Genomic DNA, 19,627 nt, shown 5'->3' on the forward strand with positions numbered 1-19,627 from the left:
GTATCGGCAGTATACTGACATTTCATCGAAATCAAATAAACTGATTTTGCTCAAATAAAGATCTTCAGTATATATTCAGCCAATTAATTCTCCTCCTTGAACATCAACAGGGCAAAAATGTTCTACAACCATCAAAATGTCATCATTTCAGTACTAGACTGTGGACTGTCCTACCGGTACATTCAGTTTGTTAGCGTGGGCGTATAGTGACATCACTGTCGAGCAATATCTAGTGATATCTATACAGCGAATGTCTAACAGCTGCTGACCCGGTATTTTTTGATCGCCGAAAAAATATATGTCAACACACGATTGAATTGTGCCCCATTCACCTGCATCGATCCGATAACGACGGTCTGGTTTGTGATTATTTGTTCGACGATGAAGATAAGCGCGTCTAATATGACTGATACACAGAGTGAAGGCTACGATCTGGATCTTTGTTATAGTTATTTTTGTCTAATACATAAACATCCCTCAATAAAAGATATCTCTATGATAAACTAGACAAGCGATGCGTTTCATGTGCGTACTGTGTCGATATACAACTTTTCGTACATTACGTACGTGCTCCATGTCGATTTATCATATCAAAATACCACATTAAAGAATACTACTGAACTGACAAGCTGTGGCCACGACGCTTAAACCTGCCCCCCCCCCCCCAAAAAAAAAGAAAGATTAAAAACTTTGTTGTTAGATTCATACTTATAAGTCATGTGCCCCTTGCAAATTTGCCGATATTATTAAGAAAGGAAGAAATATCTTGAAATAGATCTCCGAAAAAATACATTCTCTAAATGAACATATTTTCTTATTAATTCTAGGATTAATAAATGTTGTGCAATAAACGACGAATGTTCCGATTTCTACGGAAGTTCATTTTAGTTTTTTTGGTTCATATCATTTCACAAAAATATTAGATTTCTGAACTATAGTTTCATAGGTGCTTGTGTTTGACTTGCAATAAAATAGATATTTTAGTAACGGAATTCATGAAAGTAGCGGAAAAAGGAGCATTTGTATGATATGTTTATTGGTTTTTCGAGGTGGATAGCTCACAAAAAACGTTTCCATAATCTTTCCAGCGAATTGTCTGTGACTAGACAAACAATCTCACAGAAATACGTATTTTAGCCCAGGCAAAATAATCTTAAGTTTCTGATGAGGTTATAAAAAGAAACTTAGAAACGGGCAAATGAATACCAGAAACGAGCGTCAGTGATCCCACAATTAGAAATCAGAATCAAAATAGAAATGTCGAGATCATGGAAAAGTGTCGCCTTCACAATTTACTCGAACCTAATTTCCTCTATTCCTCAGAGGGTGGGTGAGTGGCATAATGCTAAAATGAGATTGAAAAGAAGTCCCCATAAATGTTGTCCTAATTCTACGAAAGCGTGACGAACTGTGTCCTTAGACACTATGAAGGGGGGATTCCCTGATTTTGTCTGGAGTAAGGGTAGCAAAGACAGCGGGGATTCCCTTCAATATTCGGCTCAGATGTACTGTCATTGTACTGGGATACCCTCCTTTTTAAAGGTGTGATTATTTAAAAAGTTTGGCCTTGTGTAGTGTCTTGGCTGGGCGAAAACTGTGCCATACATTTCTGTTCAGCCATTTTAAGCAGGCTCTTCACTTAGATTTATTCGCTTATATATGAACTTAACCTTCGAATTTTTCATTTTTGTTATAGGATATAGAAGATTTTGGAAAAGTGCTCTATTTCGGGTCCTGGATCTAACAACGCCCGATGCCCTAGTAAGCAGGCCCGGCCCGTCTGGTGCTGCCGCCACACTGTTTCGATTCAACATGGCCGCGCCCATGTAAATTTTAAAAATTGCGTTTCTCAAATAAACATCGCATAAGATATTCTTTAATTCGTTACGTTTGTCATCATTAACAAATCTGTTCGACAGAAAATCAAGTAGAATAGTTACATTTCACGATGACATAAAGGGCAACTTCAATAACTGAATAATGAAACGAAATAATATTGGAAATCAATCTGATGTAAGTAGGCACTTGCAATTTGTCTTATCAAATATGTATATGAAAGTACTCGGTTCAATAAGTAGTTGTCCTGTAATGAAAAGAAAGCTACCCTAATGTTTCACCATATTTTGGGCCATTATTGTTAGGATATTCAGAATAAACTCGACAAACGGAAGTGCATATTTTACTAAAATGGCATTATTCTAACGCTATTTGCAAAATTTTATTTCTACAATGAGAATTATTTAAGGTTCTCTGTAACATTTTAGGGTAATATGCAAGAAACACAAGCGCGCAGCTAAACAAAGGCCAAAGGCGTGATGGTCAGACTTAACAGAAAAAAAGTGTCCCAGCAAACATTTTGCTGGCTGAGTCGCTGGTTGGATATGGCCTACGCTGAAAATCTCAAGTGCTATGCATACCACTGGATTTTCAATGTTGAAAATCTCCCTTTTGGATGAGGCCTACTACATTGCGCAACTGTATCCTCGCCAACAATCTGATACCAGCCCCTTCCCCTTATAGGCCTACAGAATAATGTCTGTTACAACGTTTTTGCATTATGGGGTTTTTAATTATTGGTGCGACATGTTGCTATTGTTGCACCAGGGCTATACCCTGTATTGTGGTAACAATTGATAAGTTCTGGCAGTCTTGCATTAGTAGAATGCCGCTATAGTGCACTGTATTTTTGATTGTACTCATTCGTCACCAATATTTTTTATTCTTTGTTAGTTTCTAGCAAAGCCTCAACAGCCAGATACTGGACAATCCGCTGAAGTTCCGTTGCAGCACAAGACAGTTTTACTGTTTCGATCCCCCGAGCCCAGAGATGGACAAGTCGACCCTTATGTGAAGGTAAGCTGCTGTTTACATTCATATTTCATTGTGGTGGATCTATGTAGTTTAGGGTAGAGGGCCCAGTCTAAGTTTAAATGTTTAGAACGGTTTAGTTTGAATTGTTGTCTTCATTGAAATCGAGTGACCAACAGTAACTAAACCTAAAATTTACCGCAACTTTTTTGGAAAGTTGGACCGAGAAGCCTAATTTCCCGCACAGGCCACAGAGTTGAAAATAAGTATGCAAGCTTTATGCTCAACTTAACATAACTTGAGTCTGATCAAACGCAAACAAAAAACTGGAAGAGGTATTGCAATTTTGCTAGGAGACTCTATTTGCCTTCCACCAGGGGAACTTATGAAATACCTTCACGTCATATTAACTAGGCCATTGCAAGTAATTTTGGATTGGTACAACCAGAAGATTAGTTGAATTTTTTTCAAATAGTGGGCATTGTCTGTCACCAGCGAGTACCTAAAAAGTGCAAAGCTTGGTCTGGGCCCTCTAGAAAATTCTGAAGATTTATGCTCATAGATGCATTTGCCTGACAATTTGAACCATACAATACCATTTAATGTACCGAAATTTGATCAGGGATCTTTATCCAGATTGCTTGAATAGATCTTTATTAAGATATTTGATATCTCATTTACAGGCGCTGGAGGCACTTGGTTTATACACAGTATGCATTCCTCCGCTGGCATTTGAATATGAAAATCTTCCAAAATATGCATCATTGCTGGAACAATGTGATAAATTTTCAGCTATCGTGTTCACCAGTCAGCGGGCAGTCAGAGCTATTGAGGAGGCCTATCAAAGTGGTAAGAATAGCGTGTGTATTCGTGATGATTCTCTGTGAAATTTTGAATCAAATATTTGAATTTCCTTGCTCGCGAATTCCTTGTTTCAGCATCTGATATCAAGATCGTCGTGGATCTGTGGAAAACCAAACCAGTGTTTGTTGTCGGTAAAGCTACTGGAAAACTTGGTTAGTTCATGAATAAACATGTACCACTCTAGAATTTATTAAATAAGGAAAACGTTTTCAATTTCTATTGATTATTTTTACTGCTTTGAATTTTAGCCGAAAGTCTAGGTTTCAATGTGCAAGGTGGCGAGTCTGGAAATGCTGATCATTTGGCAGACCATATCTTAAAAGGTAATCAAACCATTGCAAAAAATAGATTTTAATCATGTTTTGGTGAATGTTTCAGCCATATTATGATTGAAAGTTAAAGCGAATATAGTTCTTGACGAACCATATCAACAGGTTTTAGCATAGTCTCGATATGATTATTAACACTGTCGTAGGACACATCTAGCATGGGATTTGGATAACCCAGTGTATTATTGTATTTGGGAGTTGAACACTGAAATGTTGGATATTTCAATTTGTATTGATAAAATGGCACCGATGCATATTTTTCAATTACAATCAATTGCAAAGATGCATCCTCGCTTGCCAGGGGTCCAGTATCACTCCCGAACTCACTTCCACCAGCCCCCTGGCCTCACGAAGCGTGATTTCATTACTGGGGCTGTTGCGCATGACGTCATATATCGATTTGCGAAATACTTCCTTGTTCAGTAAAACGTTCGTTGATTGGTCCATTTAACGGGAAAACCAACAGAAGTCTACTGTCGGTTTGTTACAAGCGCTGTGATTGGTACGGCCGGATTCTGGTCGGCTAGTAACGACTCCAACGACTCGTGAGGTCAAGGGGTTCGGGGAACAGCTTTAGCGTAGTGGGTTCGAATCCCTTGACGGGTGAAGATGGCAAAGGTGAGGATTTCTATTATTGTGTAGATTTTCAAGGTCATTGGCTTCTGCTTACGTTTACCAGAGGGCGTTGAATGCTGAAATTGCATAGTATTCCCATTTATATTGCGACCTATGGACATTTTGCTACCAGATTCAATCGCAATTTCAATCATCTCAAACCACTTCCCAAGTGGGCATGGTGTCCCTCGACCCCTTAGTTGATTTCTCATCTAAATTTATTTTCAGTTTTGCCGGAGCCTGGAAAACCAGTATTATTCCCTTGCGGTAATCTGAGTAAGGATACAATAGTGAATCAGTTGACCGATGCAAGACATATGGTTGAGAAGTTACCAGTTTATAGAACTATAGCTAATCCTGATCTCGGGCATATATTAGACGACTATGTGTTAAGGCAAGATGTAAGTTCGTGTCGTTGAAGTTTTTTTCTTGTGAAAATACTCATCAATCACTTCTCAAAAGGATTCTTCATCTTTTGATTCTCACTATTCACGAGCAGAGCTAATGCTGCAAAACATATTCTTCGCTGAATACATGGACACCAATCCGTGTTAGGTTGCATGAATCTTCATCCATTATTTTTTGCCGGGCAAGATGAAATTTTGATCTTTGCTTTTAACCTTTTTGGAAAAGAAACTTATATGTAAAAACTAAACTTGAGTGAGTGACCGAAAATGTTTCTATATCATTTCAGGGAATTCCGGAATATCTGGTATATTTTAGTCCTTCTAGTGCAAATTACACAAAGCCGTATTTGGAAAAATATCATTTACCGGATGAGATTAAGGTACGTTCCTAGATGTGTAAAAGCAATTCGTCCTATAAAGCAACTTGCTAGCAACATTCTTATTTCATAAAGAATTGATGAAGATAGTAGCCATCTTTTCTGGAAGGCAGGGGCAGATCCAGGGGGACTTATGAGACTTGTAAAAAAGTCCATCAGATTTTTTTAAGCAGATAATTGGTGCTTTTCAGTGCGGGAGTACTGCCTTCTTGGACATCAAAGTGCCCTTTTGGGACTAGAAAATTTGTCAAAATTAGCCCTCTGTGCGGGAGTACACCTAATATTGCCTTTTTGACATACCGGTAACAGTGCCCTTTTGGTATGTGACTAAGTCCTTCAAAGTTAGCCTCTGGATCTGCCCCAGGAAGAATTAATACGTACCGCTACCCGCTCAGTATACTATATAACGCTTGAACATAGCGTCAACTACTGCAGTCAACCTAATTTAAATCATATTACTTAAGGCGGGGATAGGTCAGTCTTGTGACTGCCAGTGACATGATTTTCTGCAACTGCCAGCGAAGATCGCGTCACGAAAACCTGTCGACCTCAGCTGCCTTGCAACTGCCATCAAGTCACACATGTTGTACTTTCTACGACGCGACCCTCTCTCCTTATCGCAACCGACATACACTACTCTTGCGACTGACAGAGCCTAGTCACACATAGTCATTGACAATCGTGTTGCTGTTGACCTACAAGTCCTTTTACCTACCGGTACCAGTTGCAACCTATCACATCGCACATTGAACTATGCCTGTCTTAAATTTAACTCAATTGTTTAGTACCAATTTAGTACCCAAGTGACCGCAATGACTTAAACAAGGTTCATTGCAGTTGAATATTTGATGAAGACTTGCGCAGCTTTTCACTGCCTTTCTCTTCTGTATTTTTCAGCATATATCAATTGGACCATCAACTTCCAAGGCGTTAGAGCAAAATGGTTTTTCAGTCAGTATCGAGGCTTCGGAGCCTTCGCCGTCATTTGTAGCTGCTGCAATTTCGTCACTACTGAGTCAAGATAAACATGTTTCATAGGTCTGTTTCGATAAAGAGGCTACTACTGATTTGCAGATAGCAAGCTGAATAGCTTCCTTCATCCTGTACATACTAGTTTTCATTAACTAAGCGAATGTGTGTTTTCGGCAAATTAGTTACACTTATCAGGGTTCATAGCGGTCAGTGAAATTATGGGTCAGTAAAATTCTTTGGATTCTATTTTAAGAATTAGATGAGGGTCCAACTCATGCAAATGATGTTTTTTCATTGCTGCATCCTTGTGAAATATTTTGCGCCAAAAAAATCTTTAGAAATCGTATAAAAGTCTTCGAACGTTTGGTGTAAGGTTTTTGAAAGTCTTTGATTTTTTCGGCTGTGCGGTCAGCGAGGCTACGAACCCTGACTTTGCTGTGTGCACATGGCATTATCTTGACTTTGAAAATCTGATCTCTGCTGATACTTCTGTCGATGGTCAATATGCATATATGTAATATAACCTCTAGTCAATACATTGTTACATGTCCTTTTGAAAAATGAAGACGATGCATCAAATTGCTATACTTGCTTAAAAGCTTCATATAGCGTGTTTTTGGTTCAATAGTCATTTGTATTATATGGTAACGACGATATTGACGTAACTGTGCTATAATCTTAGTACATGTAATGTGCACATGTATGTTTATTTATAATTCTTTGTACAACTACTTAAATGTATGACATAATGTTTGTTTTATCGTCGGTTAAACAAAAATATGACATGTTTACGTTCAGATTCATGAAAAAACAAAATGAACATGTACATTATTGTGTCGGCATTTTCGGGCAAGGTTCTAAAGAAACTCAATCTGTTCATCTGTGAACAAATAAATATTCGTGTAATTTCCCTCTTTAGCCAAGTCCTGAAGATTTTTATATCAATTTCGTGGGTTAGTGTGGGACTATCCCAACAGACTATTGCGTTCACTTTTTGTCCGTCCGTCCATCTGTAGACAGAATCTAGTTTTCTTGGGAAGTTTTCGATACACTTTGATGCATGGTCGACTTGATATTTGCTTTATCCAAGCCGCATCTGCAGCCCAACTAGCGGGCATTGTTGCAATATCAGCATTCTCTCTGTCTTGGGGTTTGGCATGTTTATGTATTCCCGTAGGGCCTAGCATCACAAGGAATAATACACTCGATTGGAAACAAGATGGCCATATAGTGACCTATTTTGTTCCAAATATGCATTTCAAGTCTGGATTCTTGTGGTTTCTATGTTCACCGGGGGCATTGAATATTGAAATTGTCGAACATTTCAGACCAGTTTATGAGTGGGCGTGGTGTCCCTGGACCCCTAGTTTGTAAATCAGGACAGCCTATAGGGTCCCAAGATCATCTAGTGCTGTTTTCTTGTTCTAGTGCAAAACTACGCTATTTATGTACTGATACCGCTAAAGCTAAGAACATAAACCAGTCTTATTACAGACCTATTAGCATCAAAAATAGTAGATAGGTCCTAAGAGCTTGGCTTTAGTGGTAGTAGTTTTGGTGTTGCTGTTACTATATGTTTAGTATGGTATGGTTCATGTAAAGAATATTGTGTTAAAATTTAAGGTGCTCCATTCATTATTACTACATAATAACATGTGTGAAGACAAAGTTTTTCTCAAAATGGATATTTTTTATTTTGGTATAGGCCTACCAAATTAAAGATTTTAGGTGCCTGTTTGACAGATTTCTTGAGGTGAATTATTGCTGTTTTTAAGGTCTGTTTTCTTAAGTTTGGTATTCTAGTCAAATACCAGTGCCTGGGGCCAGTTCGTGTCTCAATTCTCAGGACAATATCCTCATTTTTAAGAAGCTGAAGAATTGTTTAGTTATCCCTATGAAGCTGGACCTGCTGTTACACAGTGTTATAGAGATAGTGCACCAACATCATGTTTGTTCATCTACTGGCATGTTATATTGGCCAACAACTGTGGCTTTCACTTAAGTTAGCCACTCATGTGCTTGATGGTCAATATGGATGCTATGCTGACAAGGTCCCTACAACTCCTTGATTCCTTAGAAATTCCTTCTAAACTGAAAATACTTTTTGAAGGTGCCTGAAATTCCTTTCATTTGAGTAAAATGCCTGAAATCCATTTAAAACTTCACTTTTGACAAATGGGCTATTAGAAGTTTTACTACGGTACATCTAAATCATACCAGGGACCAGGATTATTTTTACCCGAAATAAGAGGTTACTGCACTGAATAAAAAGCCGAATTTAGCAGTGTATTGGCTTAGTGTATTAGCAAAAATTGGCTTACAAAACCAACATATTAACGGTTTACCCAGAAAATCAGTTGCCTACCGATTAAGAAAAGCAATGCAGACGCATCCTGGAAATCTGAAACTGTTACCTTTAAAATCATTATGTCCAGGAATAATTGATCTGTAGGGACCCCGGATGACCTCTATACTTTATTCGTAAAATCATTAAAGCTTGCTGGTATGTGTCAATAGTACCAGTATACAACAACTTTATGTACAAACATTTTTGGGTATGGATGTTTTTTTAACCAGTATGTATACATTATGCATTGGGTTTCATTTACTCGAATAATGCGACCGTTTATGTACTCTTGTGGCCAATCATCGCAAAGCTTTCGCACAGTTGAAATTATTTGCTTATACATGTACGTTAACCACAATGACGCTTAATGAAATGGAATAGAAGCCGACTATGTACAAAACTGTACATACCATGGGACCATTCATTCATTCATTACATAGGTACGTAAAGGGCGTTACATCCGCTGCGTAATATAAGTCTGTAAGGGGAGGAGTCTAGATGCATGTATGCTTGCTTTCAGGGGTGTTAAAAAAATCGGAATTTTATGCATTTGTAATAAATCAATGGTCTCCACGCTTTATATTTTTACTATCAGTAGTTTTTTCATGGTGAAGTGTAAAATGAGACGGCCCCTTTTCTACCATAGGAGTTGCTTCTTTGTAAATGTGGTGACTAGACTTTCACGGCGTTGGACAATATTCGTGGTGGATAATTTTTTATTGATGTTAATGTGATATTTTTGCTAAAAATTAACGCGTGGCAACTAAGTGTACCAACCGTCAAGCTGCTTGTAGAAGGCTTTAGATGTCAATGTTTTACGGGTTGCAGTATATAGAACAGTGAACTGCACGTAGAGTGACTGTTTTTTTTTTTGTTTTTTTTATTAAAATGTTGAACTGATAATGAAGATATGTGTATTACAGCTAGCTTGAGTTTAATGGTTACCGAAAAATTCATTGGCTGTCCTTTGAAAAAAAAAGCTTGTCGTTTTTCTGTCTGGCCTCAGGTTCTGTACTAAGAGAGATTAATAAAAGAAGCACAAAATACTTGATTCAATTTTTTAGCTTTGTTCCATGATTCTGTTTTTCTGAACTCGTTTTATTAATATGTCAGTACATGTATATCTTATCGCAACTAGCTACGCCTTTATTTCATATAATTACCTACTTGATGCAAGTTCCTCAGTATTCTAAATTTTCTAATGATGTACTCCATCCAGTTTTATTGATTTTGACCTCAAACATTTAGACAGTTGTCCTTAATAATACACCTCGCCTAACTCGGACAAACTGGGACCAGCAAAATCAGTCAACTAAACGTAGTCCGAGTTAAGAATAAGAAAAAAACGTAAGTAAGGCAGAAAAATGATTTCGTGTTTTGAGTTGGCAATGTCCAAGCAGGGAGGTGAGAGGTTCACTGTACATGACTCGCGTCAAATTTTCTAAACCCACAAACTGGTTGCGGGGAGTTATTTGACTCAAGGAGTTCATTCATTGAAAATGTACTAATCTTAACTCAGCTCAACTCATACCTGTGGAACTGGATCCAGAGTACCATACATCCAACCAGATTCCTGCAGTAAAATAGGATTCAGAAGTTTCAAATCGAGAATGAACAGCTTTATCTGGACCCAAATCTATGGCACTTGATGCTAGATTTTCTTTGTCTTTAAGAAATCTTTTGTTCTTTTTGATTGTTATATCCATGAGTCCTTTGTAGTAATGCTTTAAACCTCTGGGACTGGATTTTGGTATTACCTTTAACCCTGGGGCTAATCCAGTTGAAAATGAATTGAGTTAAGAGCCCCTGGGTTAAAGTTAATACTACTAGTCTATGAAACTGGCCCCTGGTGTAGAGCCTACTAGCACTGAGATTTTATTCAATAATAATAGTAATTCCATCATACCAACCACTAAGTCAGGAATTTGTAAGACAAGGCAAAACTAATCAAACAATATTATCAGTTTATTTATTTATCCAACATCCATATAGTTCGAACATAATTTACAGGATATGACGTCCAAGTTCATACATTCATAGTTTACAGGTTCAGAATATGTTTAACATCAGTTATAATCATATAATGGATGACAAAAGAGATATAATAATGTACAATTGATTGAAAGGTAATCATTAAAATGGCATCAAATGCAAAAAAAAATCTTCGGCACAAAGCTATAATGAACGATATAGATTTTCAAAAAGGCAGACAATCTAATCGCATGAAATCATAGATACACTAAATTAATGTCCCATTCCGATCACCCTTATTAGATCCGAAAATCTGTACTGTATAACAGGATTATTTAAGTGCTTCGAGGTACAAAACTAATCATCAATTAAGTCAAGGGTTAATTAATCATCAAGGTTAATCATCAAGGGTTAATAAAGGCAGGGAAATGAATTACGCGACTCCCAACTCAGATATTAAGATACCAACGGAGAATACAGTGAACCAACGTATAGTACGCATTATATGTATGGGATCATTTGTTCATGATACGATATATGGGATTCGAAGCCAAATTCTACCGTACATTCAAATTTCGTTACCGATATTTACAATTCCTGAAATGTTTACAGACGGCGTACACGATACCTAGTGTACATTTTTCAAGAAGTATGAACTAGAAATATATTTGTCTAGCGCTGGAAGGAGACTGCTCCATCGGACAGTACGGACACTTCACCCTGAAAATAAGAGGAAATATTTTCGTCACATCGTTCAGCAGTGGAATTTAGGAGGTTTACCAGGTATGACCGGACCCTGTTTTCTAAGGAGGTACAATAATCAACTTTGGAGTGAGCAATTTCAAGTTTATAACGCGTTCGCTGCCGGCTACAAATATACTCATTTCAGGTTCTGTCACCAGTGCTACTACGAATATAGCCGCGATTACACGAGCATATTTGGACCGGGCCAAATTTGGCCTGTAACAACTGTTCACATGGGTGCCAAATGGACCCGAGCCTGTTTGGCCCGACCAAAAACGTCGGACCAGGCCCGAGCCAGATTTTAGCACCAGACAAATGATTGCGTTTGGATTGCAACCGGAAATGATCCACTTCACTTTGAGCATTGTTTAGTATCGAGTGAATGGTTTGCGTGTGAACGTGCTCTCTAATTAGGCACAGGCCAAATTTGGCCCCGAGCCTGATCCGTGCCAATTTGGCCCGGGGCAAATCGTGTCCGTGTGTGTGTGTGTGTGTGTGTGTGTGTGTGTGTGTGTGTGTGTGTGTGTGTGTGTTGGCAGCTTATATTTGTAGCTGATTCTTCCTATTTACAGTTAGATAAATGCAATCTGGCACGCGGGAATGACACAGTTCATGATTGTCTGGCAATGCAAACAAACTAACAGGGATTAATTGTGATCGTTGAGTACCCGCTAATTGGAACAATAATACCGCAATACCACAATTTTATGATAATCAGAGATAGATTCAACATAATTCAGTTATATAAACTTGATTTAGATACTCACTTGTTGCCATTTGCGAGTTTATTGAGGGCATCACGTGAAATGACATGACCGCATACAAGACGAACAGGTGGATTCGATTCTGTACTCTGCTGCCTTAGAATTGGACATGCGAATACGGAATGATACCGACTTTCCATGCCTAGATCTATTTCAACCTACAAATTAGAACGATACAGTGACTTCCAAATTTCAAAGGAAATACAATCTTTTTTTAAGTGAATATGACGTGTTTTCTTAGTATACCGAATTTGGCTGCTGTTAATATAAATCATTCGTATTCACAAATTACATAATTTGATAGACATTTAGCTAGTTCCATGTGGTACAATAATGGAACACAAGACTTTGCTCAAGTTGAATCTGACCAATTCAGTTACGTAAACCTGTTCAACTCAGATATCATTGACCCCTGGTATTAAGTATACAGGTAGACCATTCCAAATTCAACAAAATATCAGACTCGAGCAAAGTCTAGTGTACAGTCTCATTCTATTAGCAATTTATTATCGAGTATGATAACTCACAGGAAGTTCATCTTTAGCGCTCCAAACGCCGGAACACTGCCTTTGCTGCATGACTTGTTTGATATTCAATAGCGGCGGTAACGCTGAACAACCTGCTCGAATACTGAAATAAACATTTAGACAGCATTCTTAGAATATAAAACCACTATTTAACCCGAAACTGAAGAGCTTGGTTCTACGCCAGTCACCAATAAGGTTTCAACTCAATAGACACTTTCTAAATTTCCATCTTGAACCTAAATTACAACGAAATGTCATCCGTTGTTACATGGCATCTTTTGTTTCATTTATTCAATACTGGGTACCGGGTATTCAAATATTTGGATTTGGACTCGGTATAGAATCAGCCTATCTCTTTGACTTTTGTACTAAATTCATTCACTTCAGACCATCCTCCTGTTATAGGTTGAGAAAATTACCTGACACTGAGAGGACTTTCCACAGACAGACCGAGCAATGAGCAAGCATCACGGGTAAATACATCACAGATTTCTGCCCACAGAATAGGATCCAATAAATGAGAATATGGAGAATTTTCAATTCCTTGACGTAGGTACAACAAACTGCCCATGAGCACTTGAAGTTCTGTAACAAAAACAAAATGAATACAGCATATCTTATTGCAATACAATACCAGAACAAAGGCAAATAGTGTTAACAGGCATGTTATAACTTGAGATGATTACTGGTAGAAAGAAAGTGGCATTATCTATGATTATTATATGATGAGAAAGTGGCATTATCTATGATCATTATCTTATGATGAGCTATGATTCTGCAATTGATTGTGGTCACAAAATATACATAGATGTTGCATAGGTACCAATATATATATGGAAATACCATGGTGAATATTATATACAGAAACCAATCACCTTGAAACTCATGAAAACCATAAAACAAAATGAGCTACAATTCTGCAATCGATTTTCATCACAAAATATGCCAAGGTACCACTATTTGGAAATACCACGTTATTCTGCTATTAAAAACCATTCAAAAATCTTCATCACATATACTCATGAGTACTGATGAGACTAAGATGGCCACCGACTGTATTACTGATCGAAAAACCCTACGTTAAAGATTCCTTCTAAAGGCATACCCGTCATAAATTTCAATGATTCTTAAGATGGCAAACCATTTGTAAGCCACAGGTCTCAAAAATAAACTTTATGGGCACTAAAGACGTCATGGAATGGCCATCTTGTGCCTGATCAACACAAAGCTCATAGGAACAAGATTTCTCTCTCATAAACCAGTAGATATGTTATTAGTACGGTGTATACACTACCTCTCGGATGTGATAAAGCGAATGGTGCCAAATTCTTGGCATAACACAAAGCTTCGTTTTGTTTTGCAAATCCCTGACTAATGAGGCTGATGAACTGTAACCGATGAAGCTTGAATTCCAAAGTGCTGTTCTGCGACTGTAGTTTTTCCCGGTTGTTATGAGCCCATCTAAATGATTGAACCAGAAAAAGAATTCAGAAAATTGTTTGTACCGGTACATTATCAATCCAAGCCTTATCCGACTGGATATCTTGTAAGTTAACAATTAAGAGATAGCAGCGAAATTGAGCGCATTCACCACAGGATTAAACCAAGGTCTTGTACAAACAGGTCTGCTTGGCCAGTGGTTATATAGCTTGATGCTGTATATCTAACCATTTGGTCATAAAGACCAAAGGTGCAAAAAAGAAAATCATAGATTAGTCTGAATTATAAGACCTAGGCCTTCCTCAAAACCACTAGCCCATATGAACTCCCATATGAACTCAACTCTGTACGAATGGAAGTTTCTTAATTTTTCATAGTTCAGTTCCCTTTCGATCAGTATTGGAAAAACACCATCCCTAGCTTATTCCTCCACGTATGACCTTATGATTTTGACATAAGAAATTAGGAACACGTACTCCAAAGCTGGACCGAGCTCCTGCAGCTTGAGTGCTTCTAAAATTCCATGTAATTCGAGAAAAGGTTCTTTTTGCACATCTTCAAGCGTAAGTCCAGCATCCTACAAATTATAGAGGTAGTAACATTACATTATACTCTAAACCAGGATTCAGACAACAATATTTAAAAGAACATTTTTATATCGAAGAAGACAGAGACAAATTTGAGAGAGTTGACTTAGGAAATGATTTACCAGGTACCCATATTATTGGAATAAGAAAGATCAAATAATTTAAATCACTGAATTCTATAAACCAACAGAATTCCTCTCTAAGAGTTACCGAAAGTATTTGAAAATGAACCAATTTCAACCCTCAACAGTGAAATTGTGTCGAGATATACCATTTCTTGAACTTATTAGGGTTATGCCAAATTGTTCATCAGCTCCGTATTACTCTACCTCTTGTAACTGTTCAGCAATATCCAGCATTCCTTGGCGAAGGAAATGTTCGCAAACAACTGCATTCAGTAACGGTTTACGGTCCTGAGATTCGAAATTTGGATCGGACACTACAGCCCCGAAATCAGATACAAAATTCTGAAAGGATTATTAGAAATATAAATCTAGAATATTTCGACTGCAGTGGTTTTTTTCAAAATGAATTTTGGATAGTTCTGGGGATTCAACCCCATACGGTTTGCTGCCAACTACGAGATATTTGGTTCTTCAGATTCTTCCATCATCACACCTGCAAGTTAACTCATAAGCAAACTTCAGTTTTCGAAGTTAGTCAATTTCACTCTAGCCGTTGTGGCTAACAACCAAATGCACTATGATACGGTCATAATGCATTTCAGAGTTTCGGCCGTGCTCAATCCTGTGGTCGACTATTTCTGGACTATTGTTCCCGCTTACTGACATTCGGTTTCACTTAGTTTGCAAATAGTCGACTAACTCCGATAACCGAAGTTCGCCGTAGCTGATCATTCTAAATTCACTCTTTGTTATTGACAATTGAAATCAAAAAGGTCATTATTTAGTAATTTCTATAGCGCCCTGTTCATTGTGATACAATGTTCAACAGCGCTTTCCATTAAATTGGTATTATTACCCCCAGCCTATAACTCTATATCATCTCTGCCTGGAGAGAAGTAATATCCGAACAGCTGCTGGGCGCTCAGGAGTCATCCATCAGACCAGGTATCCATTAATTCCTGGGTGGAGAGAGGCAAGGAGGACATAAGTGTCTTGTGCGAGGACACTTCGGTAATGTATGCGGTTGGAACCCACGACCTGGCTTCGAATGCTCTAACCACTTGCCCACACTGCTCGCCATGATAATTGGCCAGCAGTGTGAACAAACTCATCCTCACACTCACTGGTATCAATTCAGGACTATGCAATAGCTCTATTGCCAACTTAAAGATAACTCGTAGCAGCAAACTGAGTGCTGCACCATATCATCAAGGTGGCGGTTGAGCGTGTTGAATCTAATGCGCTTACCCGGTCAATAGCTTTACCAACTTTAGAAACGCTGCTGTGTAGATCTTTATGTTCCTGACCGATACAAGACGTAATATCTTTAATTCGACGAACGCTTTCTATTAACATCAGCATATGCCCCGGTTGAAGTTCACCTTCGCTCGGAACTAAAAACAATTTCATGAAGAATTAACGCCTAAGTTATGATCATGAATAAGTTTCGTCCATGATATTCACTACTCGAAACTGGCAAGGAACGTTACTAAAAAGAAATCAGGGTCCGTACAGAATTCAAGGACTTTTCAAGGGGAAAATTCCAAACTTTGAGGAGTGTCTGCATCACTTTCATATTCCAATTGCAGTAGGCCTAGACTCCTCTTAGATCGGTACTGTTTATCTCGGTAAACCGTTAATTTGAGGGAATCTTGTGTGTAAAACTTATGACTAGTAGCTATGCCTAAAGCCTAAAAATGTTCTCAAAATTCAAGGACATTTGGGCATTTTGCTCAAATTCAAGGAGGATATACAAATACCTTGAAAAACATTTTTGGTTTGGAAGGAGTTTTCAAGGAATCAATGAGTCGTAGGGACCCTGGAATTTATGAATGAATTAAGTTTCGATCTTACGTACGTCGTAGAAAATGATTTCACAACCAACTCGCAAAATCTCTGACTTAGGTTTGAGCAATTTTACCTTCTGACAGTTCTTGAAGTCTGCTTTGGAGATTCTCGATCAAATCGCCGAGCGTCACTGACGAATGGCGATCAACGCCATCGAACTTTGAGGTGACTTTATCGATTTCTCGTTGAACCGCCATACAAGACTCCATACCTGAGATCTTTCTAACGAATATTTCATAAACCTACAAAAGCTGCAATAATTAATAGAAGTATAGAAATAGGTTTTTGATGGAAATTTTAGCACTGCACCCAGTCCTGGAGCGTAGGTCGTATATGCATTATTATGTACGTCTAAACCACTATGTGATAACATCACCGGATACTAGGATTTTGGTGAAAGGTAACACAGGAGCTCCAATGAGTTTTTTTAAAAACTTTTTATTATCATGGATTGGTAAAATAGCATTAGGCCTACTAGAATAACACCAATGGGTAGCTACCGACACTACTGTGGCAATCGAGGTTTCTACAACCACTATCAGCTAGCAAGGATCTATCTGGTTCAATTTTGTTTACATTTCAGTGAAAATCAATTGAACCTTTCTCTTGAATAGATGGATTCCGAATGAGAACTGCACAAATCAATGAGTAGAAAAAAATGGATTGAATGTAGATTTGGTGGATCTTGTCATGATGTATTAATTCGTCCAAAATTGATTGATAATGAACTGGTTTTTAACAACACTTGTCAGGCCATCTGGCAGGATAGCTTGTGCTGGCAGCTCCCCATTGGTTTTGGCCAAATATCCACTTTCAATCAAAGTTCCAATTTAGTCTAGTAGCATGCCCTAGGGGCCTAGCCATTGATCCCCTGCAGGGGAAACCTGTAAGATCATTTATGGTATTCAGACTAGTTTCAATTATATCACTGCTAAGATTCACTATCAAGAACCTAAAGGCTGGCTTATGTCGACAAGCAACGCGACGCCTACTGATGCAACTGGGTTTATCACCAATTAACGGCAACTAGCGGACTACGAGAGGTCACCAGTTGTGCTCTATCGGTTCGACATAAGCCGGCATGCGACGACAATCCGACGCCTACCGACTCGTCGCAAGCCGTATCCGGCTAGTTGCCCATGTTCTACTCCGGCCTACGGTAGGCAGACAGTTGATTTCGATCGCAACCGACATAAGCTTATCTGCGACGCGACGGAACTGATCAGCGCAGGGGTTCCAGCCAATGAGAGACCGCATATAAAAATTTTGACCGCTAGTTAGCGTCATTCGTAATTAGTCATATACTTTCAAATTCAAGTATTTCGAAACGTAAACCAAACCTTCAGCGCGGCAGATGACTGGACCGAAGATCTAGAAGCGAAATTGGTAGAATTATGGTGTGAGCGGCCATCTTTATATGATGTGGCTAGCACATTGTACTCGAAACAGAATCAGAAAGATAAAGATCTTAAAGAAATAGCTTTTCTAATAGAAATATATTTCCAAATAATTCAAAATAAATCAAATTTATTCTCAAAATGCTTATCACGTGGCCATCTGAGCCGTTGCAGTTGCCAGTAATCGTTACCGACATAAGCAGGGAAGCAACTGGGAGGATCTCGGTAGGCGTCGCGTTGCATGCGACATAAGCCAGCCTTAAGTGTCTGATGTTACCAGACACTGAGGCTAGGAACGAAATTTTCTCGATCTGACTTTAAACCGATCAGAGATCCGGTTTCATTAATCCAATTTTGAAAACTATCGTTAAAAACCTCAGGGATCCAGTTCCACAGTTCTAAGTTAAATTTGACTCGAGACAAGTTCTATCTGATGTTGACATTACTTTTTATCATTTTTTGAATCAACAACCCGCCGAATTCTTCAACTGTTTAGAGGCGATTGTAGACACGTGTTTACCGGGAGAATGAATCTGACCCGCAGGAGAGTTAAAACTTGAGCATCATATCGAAACATTGAAAATTAAATGTGTGTCGGTATCTTGATTGTCTCAAGTTCCATTATTCTCTCTCTGTAAGAACGTTATGAAAATGTTGTATTTCACTGTCAATGGGAGAGGGAAAAAATATGTCCGTGGCTGTGCGCTTCACCAAGTGTCGACTTTGACATATTAGATTTTAACTCTTAACTCACAACTTTGGAACTGGGCCCCTGTAGTCAGTAACCTGACTGTGGTTTAGTTTCACGATCGGATATTTTCACAAACCACATATTGGTTGGTATAAGCCCATCCGATTGTAAAAAGCTTACCACCAACGCTTAGGTAACTAACTAGGGCCCCTGATGTACGGTTTATTTGGAAGTGCCTTATCAAAGACTTTTTATTAATCTATTCGTACTAAAATCAGTTTTATCCTAAACATAATGAATAAATGCAAAACGTCATACGGTCAGTGTAGACGGTTTAGTCATCAAAAGTGGTTGTTTACAAGGCGAGTATTAGATAAATTTGGGTTTCGGGAAAAAGACCCAAAAAAGGTGGCCAAAAATTGTTGGGTTCAATCTGACTTTTCGTACTTTCGTCAATTCTACACAAAAAAATGCACAAGAAAGCGCAAAACCTTTACCTGATATTGAAGGCACACAGGGAGCGGGTATTCGAAGATTAATCAGCAATAAATATTTTTTTGTTGACGTCCATGTCTTCCGTGTTTACAAAATATGGATAGGTTGAAACTCCGGCATAAAAAGCGGACTTAACGGCGGCATTATATTTTTCAGAAAATTGAATAATTGCTATTAAATTGTGTGAGATATTTTAATCAAAATCATAATGATATGAAATTAGTTATTCTTTTCAGTATCTTATTTTGAGCATCGCATTTCGGGACAAATATTTAAATTGAATCGTAATCGACCATGAAATAGTGTGCACGACTTACTT

General features: G+C 38.2%; 2 protein-coding genes across 3 annotated transcripts; one reads left to right on the top strand and one right to left on the bottom strand.

The window, feature by feature from the left end:
• Window positions 1–1,817: 1,817 nt before the first annotated feature.
• Window positions 1,818–9,756, top strand: LOC141900528 (uroporphyrinogen-III synthase-like). Its single transcript, XM_074787462.1, has 8 exons — window positions 1,818–2,013; window positions 2,731–2,853; window positions 3,492–3,657; window positions 3,747–3,824; window positions 3,921–3,995; window positions 4,845–5,017; window positions 5,311–5,403; window positions 6,298–9,756. The coding sequence occupies exons 1-8, from the start codon at window positions 1,981–1,983 to the stop codon at window positions 6,436–6,438; spliced, it is 882 nt and encodes a 293-aa protein (XP_074643563.1). The 5' UTR covers window positions 1,818–1,980; the 3' UTR covers window positions 6,439–9,756.
• A 946-nt stretch (window positions 9,757–10,702) lies between these two features.
• Window positions 10,703–19,412, bottom strand: LOC141898798 (E3 ubiquitin-protein ligase RMND5A-like). 2 transcript variants are annotated; one of them, XM_074784901.1, is made up of 10 exons: window positions 19,311–19,412; window positions 16,799–16,976; window positions 16,126–16,271; window positions 15,082–15,219; window positions 14,642–14,742; window positions 14,020–14,186; window positions 13,145–13,310; window positions 12,726–12,828; window positions 12,202–12,356; window positions 10,703–11,410 (listed from the first exon to the last, which is right to left on the bottom strand). In XM_074784901.1, the coding sequence occupies exons 2-10, from the start codon at window positions 16,932–16,934 to the stop codon at window positions 11,347–11,349; spliced, it is 1,176 nt and encodes a 391-aa protein (XP_074641002.1). In that variant the 5' UTR covers window positions 16,935–16,976; window positions 19,311–19,412; the 3' UTR covers window positions 10,703–11,346. The 2 variants fall into 2 exon arrangements, with proteins under 2 accessions (XP_074641002.1, XP_074641003.1); XM_074784902.1 differs by having other exon boundaries at window positions 16,799–16,967; window positions 19,311–19,391.
• Between the last annotated feature and the right edge of the window lie 215 nt (window positions 19,413–19,627).

This window comes from Tubulanus polymorphus, chromosome 2, assembly GCF_964204645.1.
Source record: "Tubulanus polymorphus chromosome 2, tnTubPoly1.2, whole genome shotgun sequence".
Taxonomy (NCBI): domain Eukaryota; kingdom Metazoa; phylum Nemertea; class Palaeonemertea; order Tubulaniformes; family Tubulanidae; genus Tubulanus; species Tubulanus polymorphus.

Excerpts from the sequence above, each read along its gene's own strand:
- LOC141900528 (XM_074787462.1), top strand. The coding sequence starts at position 1,981 with ATGAAACGAAATAATATTGGAAATCAATCTGAT. Across the intron at positions 3,996-4,844 it reads GGCAGACCATATCTTAAAAG|TTTTGCCGGAGCCTGGAAAA; the intron begins GTAATCAAACCA and ends ATTTATTTTCAG. Across the intron at positions 5,018-5,310 it reads ACTATGTGTTAAGGCAAGAT|GGAATTCCGGAATATCTGGT; the intron begins GTAAGTTCGTGT and ends ATATCATTTCAG.
- LOC141898798 (XM_074784901.1), bottom strand. The coding sequence starts at position 16,934 with ATGGAGTCTTGTATGGCGGTTCAACGAGAAATCGATAAAGTCACCTCA. Across the intron at positions 14,187-14,641 it reads GAGCTCGGTCCAGCTTTGGA|ATGGGCTCATAACAACCGGG; the intron begins GTACGTGTTCCT and ends TCAATCATTTAG. Across the intron at positions 12,357-12,725 it reads GCGCTAAAGATGAACTTCCT|GTTGAAATAGATCTAGGCAT; the intron begins GTGAGTTATCAT and ends TCTAATTTGTAG.